Source organism: Cervus canadensis, chromosome 14, assembly GCF_019320065.1.
Source record: "Cervus canadensis isolate Bull #8, Minnesota chromosome 14, ASM1932006v1, whole genome shotgun sequence".
In the NCBI taxonomy this organism is placed as follows: domain Eukaryota; kingdom Metazoa; phylum Chordata; class Mammalia; order Artiodactyla; family Cervidae; genus Cervus; species Cervus canadensis.
In genome coordinates this window covers 42,616,586-42,644,381 of record NC_057399.1, presented here as the reverse complement: position 1 = coordinate 42,644,381, position 27,796 = coordinate 42,616,586, and the positions used below count along the sequence as shown (strand labels likewise).

General features: G+C 34.1%; 1 protein-coding gene and 1 non-coding gene across 5 annotated transcripts in view; both read left to right on the top strand.

Moving 5' to 3' along the window:
- Window positions 1–27,791, top strand: part of LOC122452816 (PC4 and SFRS1-interacting protein) — a 39,547-nt gene extending 11,756 nt beyond the window's left edge. Inside the window, exons 3-15 of one of the 4 annotated variants that reach the window (XM_043486484.1) lie at window positions 4,623–4,761; window positions 6,931–7,035; window positions 7,939–8,001; window positions 13,694–13,790; window positions 14,822–14,897; window positions 18,624–18,852; window positions 19,723–19,841; window positions 22,536–22,591; window positions 23,170–23,240; window positions 23,449–23,550; window positions 23,664–23,877; window positions 25,297–25,408; window positions 26,190–27,791. In XM_043486484.1, the coding sequence (XP_043342419.1) occupies window positions 4,623–4,761; window positions 6,931–7,035; window positions 7,939–8,001; window positions 13,694–13,790; window positions 14,822–14,897; window positions 18,624–18,852; window positions 19,723–19,841; window positions 22,536–22,591; window positions 23,170–23,240; window positions 23,449–23,550; window positions 23,664–23,877; window positions 25,297–25,408; window positions 26,190–26,250 (1,444 nt within the window). In that variant the 3' untranslated portion in view covers window positions 26,251–27,791. Of the gene's footprint in view, window positions 1–4,622; window positions 4,762–6,930; window positions 7,036–7,938; window positions 8,002–13,693; window positions 13,791–14,821; window positions 14,898–18,623; window positions 18,853–19,722; window positions 19,842–21,149; window positions 21,825–22,535; window positions 22,592–23,169; window positions 23,241–23,448; window positions 23,551–23,663; window positions 23,878–25,296; window positions 25,409–26,189 lie in introns of those variants that run through there. The other 3 variants (XM_043486486.1, XM_043486485.1, XM_043486487.1) reach the window with 3 other exon arrangements.
- Window positions 12,320–12,426, top strand: LOC122453438. The gene has a single exon (XR_006273061.1). It is a non-coding gene; the product is annotated as a U6 spliceosomal RNA (small nuclear RNA).
- Window positions 27,792–27,796: the final 5 nt, after the last annotated feature.

Sequence of the window (27,796 nt, the reverse complement as noted above, 5' to 3'; positions counted from 1 at the left end):
TGAGTAGCTCAATAACCTTGCTTGCATCAGTTAATCTTTCTGGCTTTCAGTTTTCTAATCTTTAACAAGGAGGATCTTGGTGATCCCTAAGTTTGCTTTCAGCTCTGGAATATGGTGGGTGATGTGCTTTCAATTAATGTATATCTTTATTAAAAAATTTTTTTAAACAACATTGAAAGTTCTCCACAAAGGAAGCACATCATTTTTACTGTTTTTTAGGGTAAAAAAACCCCTAAACCTATTACTGTTTTTAGTGTATTTTCTTTGAGATTTATATGTCATTTAAAAATTGAAAGCTTTGAAGGATGAATCAAAGCTACAGCTACAGAAGGTTGTGCCCTTGGGGACTAGTGATGGCTGCTTAAAAATTAATCTGATCCCTGTTCACCAAACCTATGGGATTGCATCCCTGGGGAGGATTCTTTGTGTGTGCCTGTGTTTTCTTCTTCTTCTTTTTTTTTTTTTTTTCTTCTTCTTTTTTAAAATTGAAATGTAATTGATGCATACTGCACAAGCTGAAGGTATGTTGATTTTGATACATTTATATATTGCATCATGCTTACCTACCACCATAGTGATAGCTAACACCTCCAACCTCCATCAGGTCCTATAATTAGTCATTTCTTTTTTGTGGTGACAACATGGGAGGATTCTTTTTTCATCCACCATAATTTTTTGAATCTCATTAAGGAGCTCTGTAGTCTTGAATATACCATTTGAGGCAGCAGTTCTACTTAGAATTTATTAGGAAAATATGTGAAAAGATGGAGCAATACATTATTTATTATAGCTACATTTTATAATAGAAAATTTGATACAGGAAATGGTCTGACAGTAGACAAATTAATTTGGGGAAATTTATTCAGTGAAATAGTATTTAGCTGTTAAGTAACTGTTGATGTGAAAAGATGTTCGTTATAATTTGAAAAAGTATATATGGATCAGTAGCATATACATAAACACTCCAGTACTCTTGCCTGGCAAATCCCATGGATGGAGGAGCCTTGTAGGCTGCCGTCCTTGGGGTCGCACAGAGTTGGACACGACTGAAGTGACTTAGCAGCAGCAGCAGCATATACATTAAAATTACATGTTTATATAGATACATATACTACAAACAAATGGTGAAAACAGTGGCTATCTGTAGTTGGTAAAGTTCTGGATCATTTTTTTTTCCTTTGGAATGTGGTATTCACTGAAAAATATTTTAACAACTTTATTAAGATGTCAATTCATATCCCAAACAATTCAGTTAAAACATATAATAGATCTTAGTATATCCAGAATCATGTAGCTGTTAGTACAATTTTAGAACATCGTCATCTCAAAAAGAAATCTTGTACCCATTAGCAGTTACTTCTTGTTTCTCCTGTCTCTCCCCTGTATTGCCATAGGGAACCATTAATCATTTTTTAAAAATATTTATTTGACTGTGCTGGGTGTTAGTTACAGCACGTGGGTTCTTTACTTGTGGCATGCAAACTCTTAGTTGCAGTATATGGGATGTAGTTCCCTGACTAGAGGTAGAACCCGGGCTCCCTGCTTTGGGACCGTGGGGTCTTAACCGCTGAACCGCCAGGGAGTCCTGGGAATCAATAATCATTTTGCCTATTCTGGGCATTTCATATAAATTGAACTATACAATATGTGGTCTTTAATGACTTTTGCTGCTATGCTGCTGTAAACACTTGTGTACAAGTTTTTGTGTAGATGTATCAGAAAAGGCAGGAGAGGTATAGGTTCAATCCCTGGGTTGGGAAGATCCCCTGGAGGAGGGCATGGCAACGCAGTTTCCTTACACACTATCAGTAATAGTGCATGTAATATTTTGACAACTTCTGAAGGTTATGGAACAATTTTAAGTTTTCCTATTTTTCAATAAGATTGCCTTTCATGGTCAGTTTTGTGGTCTCTTGTTGTCAGGCAAAGTAGGGACTACCTGTTTTGGGAAAAGAAAAATAATCCATATAAATTTGACTGAAACCTTTATACACTAGATAATATCATGGTGGGATCAGTTTTTATTGAGAGCAGAAGGAGAAGCGGGTGTCAGAAGATGAGACAGCTGGATGGCATCCCTGATGCAGTGGACATGAGCTTGGGCAAACTTTGGGAGATGGTGAAGGACAGGGAGGCAGGCCTGGTGTGCTGCAAGAGTCGGATACGACTGGACAACTAAACAACAAGAAAGAATCAGTTTTCCCTTTTGAATAGCGTTTCGGTTTAGAATCATTTAAAAATGCCCCATGTTTGAGGTTTTAAGACATTTTTCTGTAATTTTATTAAGTATTTAATGTTTTAAGGTCCCTTCCACTTCTTGAAGTTCCTGGTATCACCAGTTTTGAACCCTTTGGGGATTTCAAACTATAAATTAGTCTCACTTTCCGCATTGCTGTTTAGTACCCAACTTTCTCATTCTTTACAGCTTCTAAATCTGATAACATCTCTTAGCCTTATAGAAGTTGTGAGGTTTTAGGAGGGAGAATCACTTTGTTCTTACCAGGAGGTATATATTGTATTTTTGGTGGAGTTTTAATTCAGATCATTTTCTTGGAATTTGGAGATGATTATGCTGGAGGAATTGCTTTACTGTTTTAACTAAATATGTTAAAATTTTCTAAGCTTAGATTGCAGGTAGGAGTGAATAATGCTTAGTAAAAATCTGAATTTCTAGATCAGATGAAATCATGATAATTTGTGTTCCTTAACTGATGTGCAATTAAAATACATGGATACTTTGAGTATTTGTAAACTGAAAAATTTAAATAATAATTAAAGCTAACTTATATAATTGATCATATTTAAGTAGAGCTCTTAGTCTCTTGTTGAAATTTTATTCTAAAGCCTTTTAAAATACTCTAAACTAGAATGTTAACTATAGTCATAGGTCCCTAATTCTTAAAAAATTGCAGCGGATACGGAATTTGTGATACATAATTAGTAATTAATAATCTTAAATTATAGCATATTTTAGAGGAAATGAGTAGTAATTTGATTCTCTTGCTTTGGAGAATACATATATATCAACTATTATGACAAAAACCTTACATATTCTCTGAATCTACCTTTATAGGATTGACAAACTTCTGCAGAACTGACTGATTTAGGGAGATAAACAAGGGGTTTGTTCTGGGGATTATATGTAAAGACATATATATATATACACACACACACACACACACACACAAATAATTGTCATCATTCACAGGTTCCACATTTATGAATTTGCCTGCTTACTGAAGTTTACTTGTAATCCTAAGTCTTTAACTGTGGGGTCTTCATGGTACTGTGTGCAGTGGCAGAAACTGGAGTGACGTGATGCACGCATTCCTCGCTGAGGCTGGAGGAAGGCTATGCTTTACCGTGTTTCAGCTGTCATACTGTAAACAGGTGTCCTTTTTGCAGTCTGTGTAGTGTCATGGATTTTGCATTTTTGTACCTTTTCCTTGGTCATTTTGTTGTTTACCAGTCAGTTCAGTCACTCAGTCGTGTCCAACTCTGCGACCCCATAGACTGCAGCATGCCACCTCTCCCTGTCCATCACCAACTCCTGGAGTTTACTCAAACTCATGTCCATTGAGTAGGTGATGCCATCCAACCATCTCCTCCACTGCCATCCCCTTCTCCGCCTGCCTTCAATCTTTCCCAGCATCAGGGTCTTTTCAAAATGAGTCAGTTCTTCGCGTCAGGTGGCCAAGAACCTGTTGTTTATAACAGCACCCTAAAGTGGTGCCAGTGTTCCTCAGTGCCGGGAGACTGCTATGCCTTACGGGGAAAGTGAGGGGTACACAAGCTGTTGGCTATAAGTTCAGTGTTCGTGAATTACCAATGTATACTAAAGGTGTCTTTAAACAGAAAACTGCATAAAACATTATTATATATTGATTGGTTGACAAAATATGACCAGAGGAACCTACCCTGTATTTCTCCTGCAGCAGTGGTATAGTATTTCCTTAATTGAGTGTTCATGATGACATTTTAGAATATAATTATCATGAATAAAAAGAATTGACTATAATATATATGTGTATACATGCCCATGTGTATATATGTGTATACACACATAAATGAACAAACTAGCCATAACGTCTGATTCCCTCATTGAATACAAAAACATTCTGAACATTTATTCCAAAAAATCTACACACATAAATAAACAAATATTAAAACATACATATACCTTATTGACAGTGTTTTGAGTTGTATAATACTCCAAATTACTTTGAAGTAAAACTATAGTTGGAATTCATTTAAATGTATTGATTAATGCAATCTTGTCACATTTTTTTTATTTTTATGCATTTTTATAGAAAAATTTGTAAACTTACACAAAATTTACCATTTTAATCATTTTCAAATGTACTGTTTAGTGGCATTCAGTACATTATTGTGCAACTTGTGTTTTTTTTTAAATAGAATTATGGATCTAGGATTAAATTTCTGACTGAATTTAATAAAGGTGTTTGGAATTAAACAGTTATTTGTGGCTACCCTTTAACTTATGTATGATGTTTAATGCATTTAGATTAAGAATTTTTGATAATTGTGTTCATAGGGTAGTAGTATTTAATCACTTATATTTGAGATTGCGTTACACTCACATTTCCCCCCTCCTTTTTTAGTGCTTTTTTAGGCCCAAAGGACATATTTCCTTACTCAGAAAATAAGGAAAAGTACGGCAAACCAAATAAGCGAAAAGGCTTTAATGAAGGTTTATGGGAGATAGATAACAATCCGAAAGTGAAATTTTCAAGTCAACAGGTGCGTCACATTGCATAAAACATAGTTTAGTATTGCTTACTCAGTTTGGGTGAAGAATCACTACTCTAGCTATAGGAAAATAATTGAAGAGCCTTGTAAATTTCAGATTAAGTTTTTGTGAGGTTGAACCTTGGACTTTTATATCTAAATAACTGAAAATATTGCCTTTGTGGTCAAACAGATCTCAGAAAGCTAGGAAATATTCAGTTATTTAAACCTGATTGGAAGTTTATTTAATGTACTGAATTTAAAGCCATATGTACTGTTTTCTTAAATTTAGGTTTAATAACAAAGGATGTGTTTTTTCTTATTTTAATTTCTAAATCTATAAAATTAGAATATGAACTTCATGTGGGTTAAATTAAATATGTGACAAAAATACTTATAGCACTGTGCACATTATATTTGTTTTTGGTTTCTATAAGAGCAACCTTTAAACCTTTTTATTCTGGGTTTGTGTGTGTGTGTGTGTGTGTATGTATTCAGACTTGAATTTTTAAAAACTGGATGAGTGTGAGTAAACCTGAAGGAAATAGCAACACATTGAAAATTTTGCAAGTTTGTATCTTTAAATCTATATGTTTTTTAGTTCTTTGTCTGTGCCAGGCTTTTTTCTCTTGTTGAAACCTTCAAATGCTGTTGTGTCTCGAATATTTAAATCTTTGATTGATGTTACTGGGCTGCATTAGATGAGTGCATAAGTGCCTTCATTAGCCACCCACAAGTTATTTGTTACAGTACATATATCATAATTGCTTCTGTACTAGTCTTAACTGCCACAGGCTTATTCTATAAACAAAGAAGTTGTATGTGTCCTATGTGCCTGGCATTGTTATATATGTGTGGAGAGAATAGTTATCCACTAAATGTTTGTTGCACCAATGTAAGAATTGATGAATGATTTCCTGTCCTTATTGCCTTGACTGTGTAATGGGAGTCCCAAGAGACTGAGTTGATTATTTCCTGAAAATAGCTTTTTGTGATTTAACTTGGATTATGCATCCTATGATTGTGCCTTCAAAGTCATTTTCATTCTCCAGATTGTCTTGCATAGTCACTCTATTCTCTGTTCCCATCTACCTACTTAATCTCCAGGTAATTTTCATGATACATGTTGATACTTGGAATTTGCTATTTCACAATGAAATATTTTGTTGGTTGTGTGCATGAAACCCAACAGTTTTCTGTTCTTAAAATAAGTGTGAATGATGATGCTGGTGTGATGTACTCTGTGTTCCTAGCCCAGACATCCTCAATGGCACATTCCTGGGGTTTGGTGCAAGCATTCAAGCCCAAACTTACATAAAAGAAACACCAAAAATTTGCCATCATTAATTTATAAATATCTCTATAGTGCTATAAGTAATTTTGGACACATTTGTACATTTTTTTAATATACCTGTATAAAATTTGTGGATTATCAGCATTGCCTTTTTTACAAAAAAGGAAAAGGGCTAACAGTGTAGACGACTATCCAAAGGAAAAAGCTAGAAAGGCGCACAGTTTGGATTACATTGCCATCATCTTGTAAACACGTGCCTTACCCTCATCTCTGGTTGTCATCATTTGGTTGGTATTTTGAAACTCTAGGGACTCTAAGTCACCTGCTTACAAGTATTTTCTCATCTGGGGGTACTTTTAAAAATTAATGATTATTGACTCCCATTCAGTGTCTGTTAAATCAGAATCACTTAAGTTTGGGTTTCAGGAATCTGCATTTTAAATAAACTAAGTTTGAAATATAGATCAGTCAAGGTCCTTAAATAAAGTTATGATATATGTATCTGTATAGATACATATATCCTTTTTTAGATTAGCTTATCCAGAATATTACAGTAGTTGAATATAGTGTAGGTCTGTGCTGTTCTAAATCACCTTACATTGTATCTTGTTGGGTGTTGGTTAGAACATCAGGGTGGTATTCTTTGTAATTGTACTTTTAATTTCTGCTTCATCATTTTATCTGCTGAGCTTGTATGCATCAGTTGAAGGAATAATAGCATTTAAAACTGTTTATAAATTGTGCATATTAGAAAGAAGTATCCTGTGCAACAGAAATAAGAGTACTTTCCTAGCTTTCTTACAAACAGGCTTTGATTTTTTATGGGCACAAATTTTAAAGTTCAGATAAAATTATTTTGTGAAACTAATAGATTTGATTGTTCATAGGCATCAGCTAAACAGTCAAATGCGTCATCTGATGTTGAAGTTGAAGAAAAAGAAACAAGTGTTTCAAAGGAAGATACTGACCATGAAGAAAAAGCCAGCAATGAGGTGTGTTTAATTTCTCTTGCATTCTGAATCCATCTTGTTGCAAGGAAGAATTGTAAAATGAGTTGATTGTGGCAAAGTAGAAAGTAATCTTCAAAGTAGTCAAGTAATGAATGGGAAAATATTGAAGACTTATTTCCTTGTGTGAATATTAAATATAATATTATAAAGTATTTTTTTCATCTTTATACTTTCTGGCTGCTCCAGGTCTTAGTTGCAGCCTGGGAAAGGAATCTTTAGTTGCAGCACATGGAATCTAGTTTCCTGATCAGGGATCCATCCCAGGCTCCCTGTATTGGGAGTGCGGAGTCTTAGCTACTGGACTACCAGGGAGGTCCTTGGATGTTGTAAAGTTATTTTGCTGTGCAAAATATGAGGTATAGCTAAAAGACTGGCTTACTGTTTGTTAGGAATATTTTTAAAGTGAGGTGTTTAATTTTCTAGATGGATGGATGTATGGGAAAGGACATTGAACCAAATTTTTATAAACCTACATTTATTTCCAGCTCTGTATTTGATTATCTGAATGGGAATACTTACTCAGCCCTTCTAGGCGTCATAAAATTGTTATACGATCAAGTCCTGACCACCTCTTAACGTTAACAGACCTAAAACTGAAGATTCTGCTGTAGAAAGATTCGTGTTTTGTAAATTTAAATAGACAAACCTCCCAGTGTACTAGCAAGTGTGACTTTAATATTTGATCTGACAAATTTTTTTTTTTTTTGGACAGAGATACCAGTAATTCCTCTTATTTTGTAATGATAATATTAAGACTTTGAAAGTTTATAATTTCAAGCAAGTCCCCTAGTTCTTTCAGTGAAACATGTTTGTGATTTTTAATTTAAGAAACTTTCTTTCAGTTGTGGCATAATTTATCAGTTTCATCTTTTTTTCTTTTTATAGGATGTGACTAAAGCAATTGACATAACCACTCCAAAAGCTGCCAGAAGAGGGAGGAAGAGAAAGGTAATTCTACAGCTTAACCACAGAGATCTTAAAAGAGTTTTTATTTTAGCTGGATTGAGGAACTATAGAGAGTGAAAAAACTGTGCTGTTTAAACTTAGTGTTTCACTCTTAAGTCTTTATTGTAAAGGGTAGGTTATGTTTACATATCAAAACTGTTCCTTTCTTAGTGATACAACATCCTTAAGTTGTTGCTGCTGCTGCCAAGTCGCTTTAGTCGTGTTCGACTCTGTGTGACGCTATAGACGGCAGCCCACCAGGCTCACCTGTCCCTGGGATTCTCCAGGCAAGAATACTGGAGTGGGTTGCCATTTCCTTCTCCAATGCATGCATGCATGCTAAGTCACTTCAGTCATGTCCAACTTTGTGTGACCCTATGGACAGCAGCCCTCCAGGCTCCTCTGCCCACAGGATTCTCCAAGCAAGAATACTGGAGTGGGTTGCCATTTCCTTCTCCCTCCTTAAGTTGAATGGTAAACAAAATAAAATGCACTAATTTTCATTCCTTTTTATGTTGCTGCCTTAAGTTTTCTCTATAAAATGGACAATATATATACTTTATATTATTGAGAGGATTAAATCAGTTAAGACATAAAATATCTATAATAAATCCTTATACATGGTAAGTGCTTTATAAATGTCCACTATTATGCTGTTGTTACTACTTTACAACATTGTTGCATGAAATGAGAGGACGTGACAGTTTGGGATGAAGTACATCTTAGGATTTTAATTAATGTTTTCTTCTTTCCTATGTGAAGTTTTGTTCATCACACCTATTTATGAATAGGTCAGAAAAACTATTATTATATGACAAAGCTACAAAGAAAACTTGGGTTCAGTTTGTTTTTTTTTAATGGCAAATTATGATATTAGTTTATTGTTTTGGCCAAGCCACACAGCACATGGGATCTTAGTATGCAGCACATGGGATTTTAGTTCCCTCACCTGGGATTGAACTCATGCCCCCTGCAGTGGAAGCACAGATTCTCACAATTCTCAACTGCTTCACTACCAGGGAACTCCCAAGGGTTCAGCCTTTTAAAAAGGGTTGTTTTTTTCCTCTCGTAGTACTGTAGTGTGAGTTCAGCGTCTTTAATTAAAGCCACTGTAATTATTTGTTTTCATATTTTACTTCCAGTGGCTTTTTATCCCCTGTGGGGGATGTGTGTATGAAGGGGCTATGATAACTTGAACAAGATTTTAAAAGATAGGCAGAATTTTGACAGGCAGATGGAGAAGTAGAGGAGGACAGAGGCATAAGAGAAAACTTCGCTTCAAGCATTTCTAGTACGCATTTCAGTATTATCAGACCATAATGTTTGAGGGAAACAAGTATGAAAAACACCAATGTGTTATCCTGAAGAACTTCAACTTAAGAGAACTGGTGGATGGATAGCCATTGAATCATTTTAAATTTCAGATACTTCTCCTTTTAAAGCAGTGTAAATGATGGGAATTGAAGCAGAGTGAGACTATTTTCCTGATAAATTGATTCAGAATTTTGGTACTCACTTCACTGGCCCAGGCAGAAAATCATTAGTGAATAAGGAAGATAATGTCTTTGTTCTTGTTGAATTACATTTTTGTTGAGACAGACAGTAAATACATAAGACAATTAAAATGGGGAATTACGATTGTGACTTGGTAACTAAATTATGAAACCCTTTCTAAAGAGTTAGCCTAACATTTTTAGCGGTATAGGTGAAAGATGGGACGCTAAGAGCCCCGTATGGGGTAACGTTAACAGCTGACTGAAAGTGGGTGTGAAGGGAGAAGGAGGAAGCCAGGATGACTCGGGGCGCTGGCTTGGATGACTGGGTATATACTGAGATGCGGAAGATGTCTTGGGAATAGACGCTGAGAAGGTGAAACACCTTTGAAAATTAGACTGAAAATATGTATTTTTCTGACACCAAAAGGGGTAAAGGTAGGAGTTACAGATGTGGTCTCATATAAATACAGGTTATTAGATGGTTAGTCAAGGGGGAAAGTTTACCAAGAACCACACAGAAACCAGAATCCTGAGGGTAATATATAGTAGCCGTGAAAGGTTGCCTTGTAAAATTGTGGTGGAGAATGAACTGTCAGGAGAAAATCTAAGAGAAGCTATCAAGATAAACAAGGAAGGAGAGAATTTTAAGAATGAGGGAGTGGTTAGTAGTGTCCTGATGCAGAGGGGGTCCAGTAAGTTTTGACAGTTAGGATCTGCCAGGATACTTTAAGGTCAAATGATAAGAACAGGTGAAGTAGACTAAAGAATAAAATGTTTAATGTTAAAATTACACTGTGGTTTTGAAATATTTGAAGTGAGGAGAGAGAATGCAACAAGGATTTGCCATGGTTAAGGGAGGGTGTTAAAGTAAAAAAAATATAATAGAGGCTTTAACACTTTTTCTTTGTGAAAGCAGGAAATAGCAAAGATATTGAAAGAGTTTAAATTATTGAAAGTTAAGAATAATGCTGAGTGAGAGAAAAGGGAGAACACATTTAAAGAAACTGACTTAATGGGAAAGAGACATTTTTCATCTTTTTTAACATTGAAGGGAATGGACTATTAAAAGTTTCTAGGGAGACTTGGAAATTAAGGGAATCCCTTCCTGCTGGCCTCAGTCTCTCCCTTCTCCCTCACTGAATTCAAAGCAAGACTGGATATATGGTATAAGGCAAGAAGAAAGGATTGAAAGTTTATGCTAGAGGGAGGAGAAGGAAAGGGAATGACAAAAGATAGGGTAAAGGATTAATGGATAACTTTGACCACAAATGAAGCTGCATAAAATGAATGCATGTTTGTAGATTCCCCCCCACCCCCAGCAGGGCTCAGATCAGTAGGGAATAATAAAACAAGGAAGGTAGTGTTTTATGGTAATCCTCTGTTGGAGATTTGTGGGACAGGTGGAGCAAAACAAGAATGCAGATGAGTAACAGTCCCATGAGATTTTTGTAGGGTTGGGAGGCCTTGGAGTAGAGCTAGCAAATGGGGTAATAAATGGGGAGAAAATTTGTTAAAAGGATTCAGTTCAGTCCAGTTCAGTCACTCACTTGTGTCCGACTCTTTGCGACCCCATGAACTGCAGCACGCCAGGCCTCCCTGTTCACCAACTCCCGGAGTCCACCCAAACCCATGTCCATTGAGTCGGTGATACCATCCAACCATCTCATCCTCTGTTGTCCCCTTCTCCTCCTGCCCTCAATCTTTCCCAGCATCAGGGTCTTTTCCAATGAGTCAGCTCTTCGCATCAGGTGGCCAAAGTATTGGAGTTTCAGCTTCAACATCAGTCCTTCCAGTAAACACCCAGGACTGATTTCCTTTAGGATGGACTGGTTGGATGTCCTTGTAGTCCAAGGGACTCTCAAGAGTTCTCCAACACCACAGTTCAAAAGCATCAATTCTTCGGTGCTCAGCTTTCTTCACAGTCCAACTCTCACATCCATACATGACCACTGGAAAAACCATAACCTTGACTAGACGGACCTTTGTTGGCAAAGTAATGTCTCTGCTTTTTTAATAAGCTGTCTAGGTTGGTCATAACTTTCCTTCCAAGGAGTAAGCGTCTTTTAATTTCATGAGATCTCATTTGAAAAAACCTGGATGCTGGGAAGGATGGAAGACAAAAAGGAGAAGAGGGCGGCAGAGAATGGGATGGTTAGATAGTATCACCAACTCAATGGCCATGAATTTGAGTAAACTACAGGAGATAGTGGAGGACAGAGGAGCCTGGTGTGCTGCAGTCCATGGGGTCACAGACTCAGACTCCACTTAGCAACTGAACAGTAGAGGTCCCAGTGAGATAAAACGTGGAAGAAATTAATCTAGTTAGAATATTTGCATTTAAGATATTTAGATATATGTTTGAAATAATAGTCCTTTCTCTAGATAAAATATTTCTTATTCTTTGAGTTTATTAATAGTTTCATGAGGAGTGGTTTTGACTTACATGATTTTGCTGTAATAGTCAAGAATATATATCTGTGGAGGGGGGCTGTACTTCTGCTTATTAAAGTGTTTATTTGTGGTATTAGTTATAGATGAACTTGCTATCTCTAACTGGTATCTCCTCAAGAAGATTCATACCTCTAATTCTTAATGCAGTGTCATGAGTTATTTCCAAAAGTTGAAAGTGTAATTGAAGAGAGGTTTTTCTTTTGGCACTGAAAGAGCTTATCAGTTTGAACTGAATTTTGGAGAACTTTGGCCCTCCTAACCCCTCACCCTCCTAACTCCTTAAAAGGAGCTTTCATACAGTCTTGGGTTCTCAACCTTTGTTATGAAAACAGATGCCCGGCTTCTTACTCCAGAGCTATCAAATTAGGAGTGGGGTGCTCGCTTCGGCAGCACATATACTGGAATTGGAACGATACAGAGAAGATTAGCATGGCCCCTGTGCAAGGATGACACGCAAATTCGTGAAGCGTTCCATATTAAAAAAAAAAAAAAAAATAGGAGTGGGGCAGAGATGGTCTCTAAGTTCTTAAAATTAACTATTTATAATGAAAAACTGGATAAATTCTTAAGTGGGATTCCTGAGTCAGATTTGCATATTTTGTATTGTTGATATTCATAATGATCAGTAATGTTTCGCCAGTTTATTGATTTGATCACTGTTAATCAACATATGAATAATTCTCCATATCCTTACCAGTATTTGTCATTATCTCAAGTGTTTGCAAATCAGATAGTTGATTAAAAGATTAAGACTTTTTATCAGTAAGATTGGATTATGCAAGTTTTTGCAAGTGATGCTTTATTGCCTTTATTTTGTTAGATCGGGCTGAATTCTAAGTAGTTGAAGGTGAGGAAGCAGCTCATAGTGTAATCCTCATTGCTCTTTTTGATCTCTTCACTGTTTCTTTTCTCTCTTCCATTATGATGTTATGCTTGCGTTTCCTTTCTAATTGTGATTATTAACCTTGATTCTGCTCTAATGCTTGAATCTAATGCTTGACTTGATTAAATGGATTCTCATTTGGGGCTGTTGTCTCATTACCTTTAGGGCATTATAGTTTGCAAAGGTTTGTTGGGATTTCTTTACAGTAAGTCCTTCATGGAATATAATAACTCCTAGGGAAGAACAGCAGATCTGTCTCATTTCAAAAATAACATGTGTATATTAACAAAAGTTAAAAAATGGAAATATCAGCAACTTAATTTATTGCCTTTTTTAACATTAATTTAGGTTGTATATCATAAGTACACAGTGTAAAGTGTTAGCATTTTGAGATATTCAGTGAAAGTACATTTATAAGCAATGTGTGGGCTATTCAGTGTAATACTTTATTCAACACTTTGCATCAAGAATATTCAACTTATTTTTGCAAATGACTCTTTTTAGATTGAGAAGATCTAAAAAGTGAAGTTTTATTGTTTGTTTCCTAGAATCATAGCTAAGTTTGAGGATATCACTGAGTCAACTGTTGAAAAGTGAAAATCATACAGAAGTAACGCTTAGGGACTTCCCTGGTGGTGGTCCAGTGGCTAAAACCGCTACAATGCAGGGGGCCCAGGTTCAACCCCTGGCCAGGGAACTAGATTCCACGTGCCAAAACTAAGATGTGGCACAGCCAAATAAATGAATTTTTTTTTCCCTAAGTTATGCTTATATTTGAACTTATTTTACAGTGCATGTTTTTGCCATTAAACTAATAAACTTAGTATGCCTACCATGCTAAATAATTTAAATCTTTGTTATTCAGGCAGAAAAACAAGTAGAAACTGAGGAGGCTGGAATAGTGACTACGGCAACAGCATCTGCTAATCTAAAAGTGAGTCCTAAAAGAGGACGACCTGCAGGTAGGATTGTTAATGTTTAAATATCTGGCTTGTGATCAGTATTCTAATCCATTTAAGTGCTGTACCTTAGCTACTTTGGTATAGGTGAATAGACATTTGGTTATGTGTAACATATACATTTTAAAGAAGATAAACATTAAGGTTTCTGCTCTCTGATAAGGTATTTAAATTTGAAATAATTGCTTGAGACTTTTTCATTTTCTTTTTATCCCCATTTTCTGTTAATAGCAGCAAATGAGGCTGTGGTGAGATATATATTCCATGACTAATGGGTTTATTTTACCTGTTAACTTTAGAAAACTTAAGCTTTCCAAATGGAATTGTAATTAAAGCAAGAGAAAACATTTGAGTTATCAAAGTTACTAATTTTAAAATTTTTGCATTCTTTATTAGGACCTATACAATATGCAGATGTCTTCAGCCTATTTAAAATATTTTCCTAATTTGACAAATAGGAAATAGTTTGGAAGGATCTGTCTCTAATACAAAGTAAAACAAAGAAAGTTAGCCAGGATAGAGACAATTTTTTTTCCTACTTCATAATACAGGATTCTTAATGAAACAGATTTAAACTGAGTAACACCCCCCCCCCCCCAATTTGTTTACCTTTTTCTTTGGATTTTAATATTGTAATGGATCAAATTAATGGTATTGTTAGAAAATCTAGTGAATTCTGATAAAGAATTTTCAAAGTCATGAACACAGATTTACAAATGACATTGTGGTATGTATATGAATGTTGAATATAAGGACTATTATCTACTATAAAGTTGAATTTTGTTGTCATTCATGTTAAAACAACAGTGAAGGATGTTCTTTTAAGTCTTCAGCCATACTAAGGGTAAATTGAAAATAACTTTGATTTACTTCTCTAAATTGTTGTTACTCATTTGAATGAGGATATGATTTTTAAAACCTAGAGTAAAAAAAAAACCCAAAGTAATTATATCTGTAATAACTACTAATTAATATTCTTAGTATGTATATTTATAACTTTGTAGTTATAAAAATTCTTTTCCTGTGCATGTTAGCTACAGAGGTCAAGATTCCAAAACCAAGAGGCAGACCCAAAATGGTAAAACAGCCTTGTCCTTCAGAGAGTGACATGTGAGTATTATAATCAGTCATGCAATAAATGAGATATTTCGCTTTAAGTATGTATGAACTTATTTGCATTTCTACAAGTTTTTATTTACAGATGATTGTTATTCTGTTTTGTATTGCTTAGAATTACAAGAGAAATTCTTTAAAACCATTTTATTATATAAAAAAGTTACAGTTGATAGGGAATCAAGAAAAATCTGATATCATTTCATTAATCTAAGACATTTTCTTATATAGCAGGATGTAAGATACTCTCACATACTGCAGGATAAAATTTATAATAGTTCTCTTTAAAGAAATTTTTTTAAAAAATTAAAGAAATTTTTAGACAAAGTGTTTTTTACCCCACCCCCCAGACAAAGTATTTTTGAAACAATTTCCACAAATATTGCTCTTCTAGAATAGCCTTTATTTCAAAATAACACTTAAAATTATTTTTGTAAATGTAAAATTGTAAAGTCTTTTGGAATGATAACTGCTTTTCGTTAGCAACAAAACAATCAGTATTTTCTGTTATTCTTCTTTGCCACCTTTCTTTTCTATGTGGATCTTATTTGTGTCAGCTTTCTGGGTAGAAACTTCACCAATAGGAATGTATGTCTAGACAAACAAGGCAAAACTTTGTAGCTATTGTCTTTGAAGATTTTATAGGAAAAGGCTCAGGTATGTCATTTAAGAATGGATTTACAATGTTTTGAATGAAAACAGTTTATTGGAAATTTCAGTTACAGAACAATTTAAGATTGTTGGTACTTTTTAACCAATACATGTTGAAAGAGTTTTATTTTATTTCCAAGGCAGCTGTTTAAATATTCTTAAAAATAGTGGCAAAAAATTACAACATGGCTTTAATTACTATAGTGAAATTAAAATATTAAAGTACATGCAGGTGAGTTTGTTGTTAAAACATTTCAGATGAATCTCTCTCATCCCCTCTGTAAGATGTCTTCTCTAATCAAGGCATCAAGTCTAGGATTTCATGATCAACTTAAGGCCTTGATGTAGAGACGTAGGAACTAAAACACAGGTCATCTGCTCCCTTCTCCCCTTTATATATGCACATTGATCTAGAATAGGGAACCATAAATAATCCCAAGGACAAGATTATGAGGCATATAGCAGTCATTGCTCCCTAGGAAATAAATTCTGTTGGGAAAATACTGTGAGATCCCCATTTTATATATAAGCATATTTCCTTGATTAGGTCCATCCCACTTTTTCCTGACAGTATCTTCCTAGTCCATTTCTCTCTTTGAATTTTGGCCCTTTCTTCGGAGAGTTCTCTACTTTCTCAGTATCATCATTAGTTATCTTTTTCAGTATCCATAGTTGCACTGGAAAGTGCTACCCTCCTTACTAGCTGAGTAGCTTTCTTAGTCTCCTTTCATGCTTTTAGGGAGTTTGACTCAAGATTCCTTTTTAAATCTCCATTACTTTCCCTTAATGCAGATTGGTATCACTTTTGGTAGTGTAACAATACTTTATTGTTAGTGTGTGTGTCCATTTCATTCTAGTCAGCTTCATGTGCAGTGGTCTAACTCATAAGACTTCACCAGACATGCTTATCTTTTTACACTTAAGTAAAAGTACTTTGAGTTTATATGTTTTCTTGAAAATCCACTTCCTGGTTTCTTTTTCCTACAATCATTTGCTTATCAGAAGGATCAAGGTATCTCAGTTTGAATTCTTAAGGAAAGGCTGGCAACTTAATACATTACCTTGACTGTGTCTTTGACTCCTGTCTTTGTCTGAATTTAAAAATCTTTTTTAGGCTGGAAACGACTTTCAACACTGAGATGCATGGTTATTTTTTTCTCCTTCCTTTGCTGTCCTATTATTTTTTGAACTTACTTTTTCTTGAAGTTCCTGATCAAATTTATGTTGATAACAATCAACTGAAGATGCCAGTATTTTGTCTTGAAACCTCTTCCCTCAAAGCCAAAAATTCACTGAATAAATTTTCTTTCCAGTTGTCACAAATGATAGTTTTGTGTGTTGTATGGTAGGGTTTCAAATGCAAAGCAAGTGTCACACGTTCTAGGTTTCCATGATGGACAACTCCAGTAGGTTACAATATTTATTTCTCGTTTGTGCTGTATATAGGCTAGGCATTGGCTGTTACAGCTACTCTTAGCTCTGTATCTCGACAAAAACTCAGTGGAGTGCAGAGCAAAACTATATAAACCCTTTTAAATTGTAAGCTGTCCACCATAAGAACAATGGGTATCTCTCGTGGTGACAGCTTCTTTGCAGTGGGTCCTGAAATAAGACGATAGAATGGAGTCCAGAGAAGCTGAAACCATCTCCTAATCCTCATGTAAAGATCTGTTACAAGTCATTGAGATATTTGGGGTTGTTTTTTTATTAAACTGTATTTATAATTTCCTTTAGTATAATTTTCCTCCCATACCTTGACCTGTTAATAGAGAACTTATCCCCAAGAGGTCTATTTTTCATGGAGGATGGTAAGGAGGGAACTACGGTGAAAAGACTTAATTGTAGTTATGTTTATGGGAATTCTCTGCTTTAATACTGTTTTTTAAAACTTAGAAATAATCCATTTCTTAAGAGCACATGATACACGTTTTAAGTCTACTTTTAAAAAAGAAAAGTAGTCGTCACATGTTTCTCCAGTGTGTGTGTGTCATAATTCTTAAAATGTTTATTCCTTGTTATGTAGAATATGTTGCTAGAAGCAGATCTGTGGGGTTAAAAGGATATTTTTATTTTTAATACCTGCCTCTTTGCACAGGGAGTAACATTTTGGGGGAGGCAATTGGTCAGTAACTTTTAAGAGCCATGAAAATGCCTTTTATATTTGATCCTGTATTCTGCGTCTCCACGAAATGATCATTATCAAAATATTTTATTTGTGGAGATACTAAAGTTAAGTGATTTTGCTTGCCTGCTTTATCTTCCATTGATTAGAAGGGTGAAACCCATATAACATTTGAAAATAAACATAGCCAATGACAGTTACGTGACCAAAAATTTCTAAAGAAATGTGATTTTTTTTTTTCTTTGGCAAGTTAATAATCCTAAGGGTTCAAGGAAGCAGTTGTCTGGAAAGTCAGTTGATTTGGAATTGAGATATTGGGCTAACTGACCTTTTTGCAATATTTTCTCATCTGTTAAATGGAATGGGTTGGACTAAATGATCCTGGGGTTCCTTGCAGCTTTTAAATAACATGTGAAATTCTCAATAAAATTCCTTGAACACTGCATAATATTAATTGACCATATATCTAACCATTATATGCATGAATTGAGCCTTTTAAATTGCAAGGAATATTTCTTCAAATTTTAAAATGACTGTATTTCACCATACTAGTTTGATTCTGCAATTGTATTTTTGCCAGTGTGGCTAAAATCTAGGGATCTCACACACCTCATACAGTGCTGTTCCCCAGAGTCAAGAATAGTACCATGGCATCTAAGATGGTACCCAGTATTATTTTTAAGTGAATGAGTTACAAAGAACTTAGAAAATGGGGGGGAAAATCACTCTTCTGTTACCCTAATGCCACTGTAATTTTTCTATCTTCTAACTTATATTGAAAGGATGTTCTTTTTTGTGATAGGCTGATAATGACCCTTCCTTGAAGATATTATAAAAAACTATGTATAGCTTATTGTTATCCAAAATAGCTATTAACTTGGAGATTGTGGTTGAATGACAAGATCTATAGATACACAGTTTTATTTTTCATTGTTTTACCTGTAAAATAGGATAACTGAAGACGACAAAAGCAAGAAAAAGGGGCAAGAGGAAAAACAACCTAAAAAACAGCTTAAAAAGGATGAAGAGGGCCAGAAGGAAGAAGAAAAGCCAAGAAAAGAGCCAGATAAAAAAGAGGGGAAAAAGGAAGTTGAATCAAAAAGGAAAAATTTAGCCAAAACAGGGGTTACATCAACCTCTGATTCTGAAGAAGAAGGAGATGATCAAGAAGGTGAAAAGGTAGAATGTTTGCATATCAGATAAAACCTTTGTTTTATTTTTAGTTTCTTATGTAGTTCTTTAGATCAAGATTTCAGTATCTTTAAGTCTATAAATATGATTAAAAGTTAAAATGAATTTCTTTACCTTTCTGAATAAACTTCAGTTAGCTGTGTTAAAAAGCAAATTTGAAGCCTTATTGTACATCGTTAAGTTTATCTTACCTCTTCATAATTAAATGGGAGTTAAATGTTGCATGATAAACTTCCAATAACCCCATCTACCTAGAAAAGGTAGGAAAGTAAAGAATTAAGCCAAGTAAGTTGTGACCAGTGACAACAGATGTAAAAAAGTAAATTTGTACATAGATTTATATTATTGACCTCAATGAGCACTTCAGACCTACTTAGTGTACATTTTATTAGTGGTACTTTATTTGGATGCAACAAAAGTTTTGTGTATAGCCTTGGAAATCTACAGACCCAGGTTGTGTAGGTCTTTAATTTATGTTTATCTAACTTATTAATACCCTCAGAAGCCCCGGACCTAAAATTCCATAGGTTGAGCAGGCACTTATCAGTAAACAGGTACTGAAGTCAGTGTAGAGGCAAACAGCCTAATGTACTTCATTTTAATCCATATTAACCAAAGCATGTCATTCCTATAGCAATGCAGTAAATAGATTATGAATCCCAAATTCATCAAGGGGAAAGTTAAATTTAGATAGCAACAACGTGTAATTCTAAGATTTTTTAAAATTAGTAATTTAAGTATTTGTCCCTTTAAGAAAACTAGTTGCTGCTTTTCTCCCACAACTGTAACCGTAGAATTTCTGCATTAGTCACTGACTTGATAGTTAACTAAAACCATCCTAATTCTCAAATACAACAGAAGAGAAAAGGTGGAAGAAACTTTCAGACTGCTCATAGAAGGAATATGCTCAAAGGACAACATGAGAAAGAAGCTGCAGATAGAAAACGCAAGCAAGAAGAACAAATGGAAACTGAGCAGTAAGTATTTTCTTATTCTAAATTTCAATTTCTTTTTTAAGCCAGCATGAAAATTTTACACAATAGAATCTCATTTTCAAGACTTTCTGAAGCCTTCTAAAGAAGTGACTTTGCCCGTGTGTTAGAAAAATGTCTTCAGTATATGATAATCATATTTCAGGCTTCATTCTTTTCTGAGTAAAGAGGATGACATTCACTGAGATAATCACCCTATGAATTATTTTGAATTTAAACTGAAAGTGCAGATAGGGTTTAACTGCTTCAAGGCTTTGTAGAAAATGTCCTCATCCTCTGCTGTTTTCTTGTATGATATTAAATACAGAAAGATGATAAATTAGTGGACAAAGAATGAAAGAAATATCTATCTTTGTCATACCACCAGCAGGCCTCCCCCAGAAGACCAGCAAAAATAACAAAAGCACAGTTGGAAACCCATGAAGCCAGTACAAGTAAATTTAAAAGGCTGACAGGGTTTGCATTAGATGTGTGCAATATAAATCAAGATAATAAGTTTTGATACTTGGAGATAATATATACTTACCATGGGGAATTTCTTCCCCCTTTAAGTTTATTCTATAAAATAATTTTATAAGGAAAAGAGCAATGACAATGAAAATTAGGCTTCATGTGTTTATTACATTTGTTTTCTTAGTTATCTTTAGACTGTCTCTTCTGAGGTCTTTCTCTGAAAAACGTTTCTTTCTTTGTGAAACGTCTTGCATTATTCTGACTAAACTGTTTTTTTGTTGTTTTAGTGAGGAGGTGGTTTTAAAAACATGCTGTAGGTCACTAAGACAAACTTATTAAGCAGTGAAATTCTTAAAAAAAACTATTCTTAAATAATTTTGTACCTTTTCTTTATATAATAAATCTGTAAGCTGAAAGTCTTGTTAAGTATAGCATTTGACCATCTCCTTTCTTAGTTTTTTGGAGGATATATAAGCAGTTTTAGCTATAAGAGGGAGTAATTTAAAAATTGATTTAAAGCTCAGAAATGTTACTCCCTTTAATCTGTTAGACTTGGACCATTTATGTAAATATTAGTTATTTTTTTGTTACCTATCCTTTTCTGTCCTTTCACTGAAAAGTTGTTGGACTGTTTGTTGCTTTTAACTTCATTGTGCTCCCCAAATTAAGATATAAAATTAGTTGTTGCTTAGTAAATCTAGCCCAACCCTTTAGTATCTCAAGTTAATCTTTGTGTGTTTCAATTTCTTTTTGAATGTCCTCCGAATGTAACTTTCTCAAATTCTAATATTTGTGTTTTCTTTCCTTCTTCTGTTATTACAAAACTTTGTACTTGGACAGTTTTGCTCTGTAAAGCATTTCAGATGCAGCTTGTATGAAATGCATTATGCAAAAATAAAGTTTATTGTATTGTATTCCCAGCCAAACAACATGTAATCTACAGTAATAAAAAATATATCTCATTTTGGGCTCAAAGCATTAATCCAGTTACTGAAAAGAGAATACAAGTGGAGCAAACAAGAGATGAAGATCTTGAGACAGACTCATTGGACTGAATTTGCCCCTCCCCCCCTTTGATGGAAGAATGTTCCAGATTCTAAATTGAGGACTTCATTAATGGCATTATATTACTGTGTTACGATTGTTAAAAAAAACATTTCCTGTAAGGTACACACTACATACTAAGGTCGGCCATCATTCCTGTTAAGTTTTTTACCAAGCTTAAAATGAAGCTTTGTGTTTGAAAGTTACAAGCTCAGATGAAGATGGTGGTTGTACATTATTTCATTTAGAAAATATAAAAATTCATTTTGTTTTGAAGCTAGGTGTTAAACTGGAGTAGCTATATTATACCCCTAGAGAATGGGGCAGTTGTGCCCTTCCCTTGACATACCTTTGTTGTTTAATTCTTTAGAATATTAATAATTGTTTTTTTAATCCTGAGAGATTAAACAGTAGACTTGTTAAGAAAACAAAAATGAAACTGTAACCAAAATTTTAAAATAAAGTTTTTTTTAAAAAAAAACCTGATTTTTAGATATTTTTTGTTCTTGTCTATTTCAATTGGTTTATTATAGTAGGGCCCGAACTCTTAAGGTACTAGAAATTATTAAGAATTCATTTTTAAATGGTTATTTTTGTGATTTACAGTAAAATGGTACCTTTTCATTTGTGAAATGGTATGTAAACACTAGTGAATGTCATTTAAGTTTGATTTAGTGGCAAAATAAATCCCACTTTATTGTAATATAGTAGCATTATAGTCTATTTAAATCTTGTAACTAACTTTGAACCCCTCAAATTACCTACCTTTTGGAGATGTGGGAACAATTAAATCAGTCTAATTTGACATGCTATTTTAGAATTCATGAAACACAGGCATTCTCTTCCCACTATGGCCTATTTATCCATTGACCCTGCAGTTGGTCTTTTAACACACTACTGTTGGAATAAAATTGCACAAAAGCAGCTGTTAAAATCTGTAATGCCACTGAAAAATTAGATTGTTAGATTATTTTACTATGTTAATTTTTATGTTTTGTTTATATTTATACTAATTAATACTAATGTGGCATTGCAAAGGTCTAAAAATTATAGTCAATTCCTTGTGATCTAGGTCACTTAACTATTTTAAAGAAGAAAACTTTTACAAAAGGGATTGTGGGCATTTGGTAATCAGTCACAGAGTTCCAATGTTTTTGAAATATTTGTGTTAACATTTGATAGGCAGAATAAAGATGAAGGAAAGAAGCCAGAAGTTAAGAAAGTGGAGAAGAAGCGAGGTTAGTTATTTCACTTTCTAAGATGTATAATGTTACACACAGAAAGGAAGTTTTACAGACACTTAATTGTATACATTTTGGAATCAGTCATTTGATATTCTTATTGTACAAGTACACATTTTAAATCCCTAGTGGATTCTGTTATTATCAGGTGAACTTGCAAAGGTGGTCATGTTTTTTATTTTACTGCTCCTTATATGATGAAGTCAGATTTATTTTATTGTAACAGTACCTAAAGCAAGATGTTTCCCCATTTCTGACAAATTTGGTTTCAGATGGATATTTTAGTTTTGGTTAAATATGTAAGGGAAAGGCAGGTGCTAAAGGATTGAGAAGGAGTTAGTGGATGCAGACCACCTATTTTAGAGACAATGCAGCTAGTCAGTGATTCTTTGCTTATATGATGAATGTTGGTTTCCTAAAGACTAAAAATGGCAGATAATTTCTTAATGATGTAAGCAGATTACTAAGAACATTTTAAAAAAATTACCACTTCTTTCCATTATACTTTGTTTAGATTATACAAAAACACTGGTTTTGGAAAACCTATTTACTGTGTTTCACATTTTAATTTATAGAAACATCAATGGATTCTCGACTTCAAAGGATACATGCTGAAATTAAAAATTCTCTCAAAATTGATAATCTTGTAAGTGTTTAATATCTCATTTAAAAATACAGTGCTTTTGTAGCTTCATGTTTTTTTCTAACATGGTTTGATAAGTATGTGTAAATATGAGATAACAGAATGTTACTGGCTATTTTGTATGCCTTGTTATTTGAGATTTTTAAAGTAATCTTTGGATTCTATGAGTTGTGGTAATTAACAGTTACGAAATTACTGTTTTGTCATGAAGGATGTCAACAGATGTATTGAAGCCTTGGATGAACTGGCTTCACTTCAGGTCACAATGCAACAAGCTCAAAAACACACAGAGATGATTACAACACTGAAAAAAGTAAGTGATCTTTAGTTATGCAGATTTTAAAAATTTCCTCATTATCACCACTTCATTAAATAACATTCAGAAACCAATTAGGAAAATTCTGAGCTTATCTTTTGTTTTCCCAGATACGGCGATTCAAAGTTAGTCAGGTTATCATGGAAAAGTCTACAATGTTGTATAACAAGTTTAAGAACATGTTTTTGGTTGGTGAAGGAGATTCTGTGATCACACAAGTGCTGAACAAATCTCTTGCCGAACAAAGACAACATGAGGAAGCAAATAAAACCAAAGATCAAGGGAAGAAAGGGCCAAACAAAAAGCTAGAAAAGGAACAAACAGGTATGTGGTAACAATTTGTTGGAATTACTTTTTAAAAATGGCTTTGATATTTAATCTTATTAATGCCTTAACCTACAGTAGTTGATGGGAGTTCCAGAAGAACTTAGCAGAGTCTGCTCAATCTAAGCTTCTGAGTTTTTTTTTTCATCCTTAAGTTTACATCAAGTAGTATTTACTAGTAGTAGTGGTTGCTATTGTTTTCATTTAAATTAGGGAAAATTTCCAAGCTACACAAAAGTCACGAGGAATGAACTTCCTGTGTCAGCTTCAGCAGCTATCAACACATGATCACTGGTCTTTTATATATCTCCCAAGTTTTTCACTGACACTCCTGAAGATTATTTTGAAGCAAATTCCTATGCTATTTCAGTCATAAACATTTTAAACTGTATATAGGAGCAAAGTTTAAAACAGAACATATAATACAGGTATGCTTATACTCCAGGAATACTGTGGATTCAGTTTCAGACTGCTATAATAAAGTCAGTCACACGGCATACAGATTTATTTACCCTATACTAAAGTCTGTTAGTCTGTCTAAAGTGTGCAGGAGGGTTATGGCTATAGAAATGACATACCTTATTTTTAGAATGTTGCCAAAAAAATGTTATATCAAGTGAGCCTTTCATGAGTTATAGTAACATCAAAGACAAATCACTATATGAATATAATAAAAGTGTGAAATCCTGTGAGAATTACCAAAATGTGACGCAGAAACAGAGTGAGCGAATACTGTTGGGAAAACGGTGCTGATAAACATGCTTGATGCAGGCTTGCTATAAATACTGAGTTTGTAAAATACAAATGCAGGATCTACGAAGCACCATAAAGTGAAGCACAAAAAACTGAAGTGTGTGACTGCACCATTGGGAGCTTCCCCGATTCCATAGTACTAAACATGTTAGCAGCAGCTCCCTAACATAGAAAAAGTGTTCAAAAGGAGTTGGATTTTCTTAACTCATTTACTAGGGAGTGATAATGATAACAAACCAGAGGTTTGATAATGAAATAATATTTACAGGGAAACCCTCATCATTTTCTAAGTAAGAAGACAAAATCATGTTAACTATTTTGCCACCTTCTGTTCTTAAATACAAAATTTTACTGTGATTTACATTGCTTTTTCTAACAACTGGGATAAATCATGATGCTCTAAAGAATTGTACCACCCTTTAGTAACTTCTTGACAACAGTAACAATTGGAATAATCAGATTAGTAGTCTACTTTTTTGTGAATAGATATAGGTAGTAACCCTGTTTCTTACTGTGCCTTGTCTACCCAAAGGATTACAATGCAATGTCACATAAAATACAGTGTTAGGAACTTCGGGGCTATGTTCAGTTCTAGAATTTGGGTCTTCCTGATACTTAAGATGTCCTCAAAGCTCTAACAGTTTTCCTACTGGTATCTTTCTAAAGGTTCAAAGACTCTAAATGGAGGATCGGATGCTCAAGACAGTAATCAACCACAACACAATGGAGACAGCAATGAAGAAAGCAAAGACAACCACGAGGCCAGCAGTAAGAAAAAGTGAGGACATACTTTAGTGTGTTGTTTTAATTTTTAATTAATTTAATGTTTTAATTTTTAAATCACATTGCTGATCCCAGATCGTTTGTGTAGGGATTATATTTTCATGACTCACTTCCTAAATTAAGGATTCAAGACATATCAAAATGGCCAAACTCTAAAGAAACTACTTAAAACTAATGTGTCATTGTATTCAAGGGAATAGAGCTAAGCAGGAATCCTGTTTAAAAAAAAAATTACTATTCCTTGAACTTGTTCCATTGATAACACCTGTACTAATGACTCATGTTCACACTTTTCTTGACTTTTGACAGAATAATGCAGAAATTAGATCTAGAATCATAGGCTATGTTATAATACCCATGCTAAAATAACTAGGTATGAAACTATAGTTACCCAAATCTTGATTTGTCCACTGTACATTTCCAGGATTTGGAACCAAGCATCCTTTCTAATTTTGATATCAGGGAAATCTTTCTCTTCTGAAGATTTATAATAGGTTGGTACCATAGATATATTTTCATGTTCTTTAAAGAGAACTCCTTTTAAAGCTAGAAATGACTGAAAACGGCCTGGGCCATGATGCTTCCCTTTAGTTATTTTGTTTTATCTGCATATTACTTTGGGAAGAAAACACAACATAGTAAAATAAAATTTACAACAAAAAATAATTAACATTTTAAAAAACATAATGCACAGATATAGTATCTTTTTTTTTCTCCTGAGGAACAAAAGCCCCCTAATCCCAGTTGTCACACCTTTTTTTCCCCTTTTTCTTTAGGCCATCCAGTGAAGAGAGAGAGACTGAAATATCTCTGAAGGATTCTACACTAGATAACTAGGTTGACATACCTGGAATATAAAGAACATTTGAGAAGTTTGTAATGGTTTTCATTTGAAATATTTAGACTGCTGAAGTTTTAAATTTTTATAAACATAGGTTTTGATGTTTAAAACTTGTTTTGAGGGACAAATCTCCTGATCTTTGTTTAAAAGTGACTAAACATTGCTAATTGTACTTGTGCAGTATTAACAGCTACATTATATGGTAAATGTGAGGGGAGGTTCACTTAGGGAATGTTCAACTGCTTTTCCAGACATCGGTTGTAGCATATTTTCAGTTAGTATGTGTATGTTAATGTGTAATTGATAGTAGAAAAAAGTTACATTTTTAAAACTGCTACTTGTATAAAACTTTTCCTCTTTTCCCCTTTTCCCAGATACTGTGGGTTTTGTGCATAGTTTTTACAAAAATTGGATTTACCAGACTGTCTTTTCACTGTTGTGGGTTTTGTAGAAGTTAAGCATTTTTATGGTTGATAAAATGTTACTTCTATACAAGTACTCACTCCTTCCTTTCTCTAATCAAAAGTTGACTTTAATCTCAATCTACCTTGTGCTACATGATCCTGCTGCTTTGTAGTAATGTGCAGTCTGTATGCCTTTTTGTATGACGACTAGATACCCAACTGACATTGAACTGACAATTCTACGAGGTGCAAAACTCATGTTAACTTCTGAAGGTAATTTAGTTTTGTGGCTGAGAATTCAGTGAAAGTCACATGAGTTTCCTGCAGTAAGCAGGAGTGTATGTAGGAATAAATCTGGCTTTTAGGGTTCAACCATTTAAGATCCTTTACAGGCAGTAGTAGCTCAAACTGAAAACTAAATGATAAAAGTTTATTTTTGAGAAATGTCTCGAGTTTCTGAATTTTTTAAAAAGTCCCACTCATTAAAGAAGTCATTAAGTATTTTTTTAATTGGAAAAAATGCAATCCATAATGCTTTTTGCAGTAAATAAAAATAAATACTATATAAGGAAACAAACCTATTTGAAAACATGACTATATGAGAAGGGAATTTTTATTTCTAATGCATACATGTGAAAGGATTGCAAAAAGTTACTCCGAGGCAGTAGACAAAAAAGTAAAGGAGCTGTCTGTATTTTCATGTATATGGACTAAATCAGAACAAAGGTTAACACAAAATTTTAAGAACAACCTTAACAAACATCATTTCTAAGATATTTTGAATACTAGGTCAGTTGGTGGTTTGCAGTAGCTTAAAATATGCTTCTCATGTTTGGAAACTAGGAATACGGGGAAAAGGCTTAAATACCAGTGTTTGCATGTGACATGCATTGTATGCTTTGACCTCTCGGGTAATTTTTTTCATCTTTAGATGAAAACTTGGAATCATTTCAGTAATTGGAGTTTTGCTTTTGAGAGGCCTTACAATGGAACTAGGACCCACTGTTCTGACGGAACTCTGGATATTACATCTGTTTGGTCCTTACACAATTTAAACTTGGACAAATTTATTCTAGTTAAGCCATAAGTGTCAACATGTAAACTTGTTTTGATTAAAGAATTTTTCTATCAAACTTCA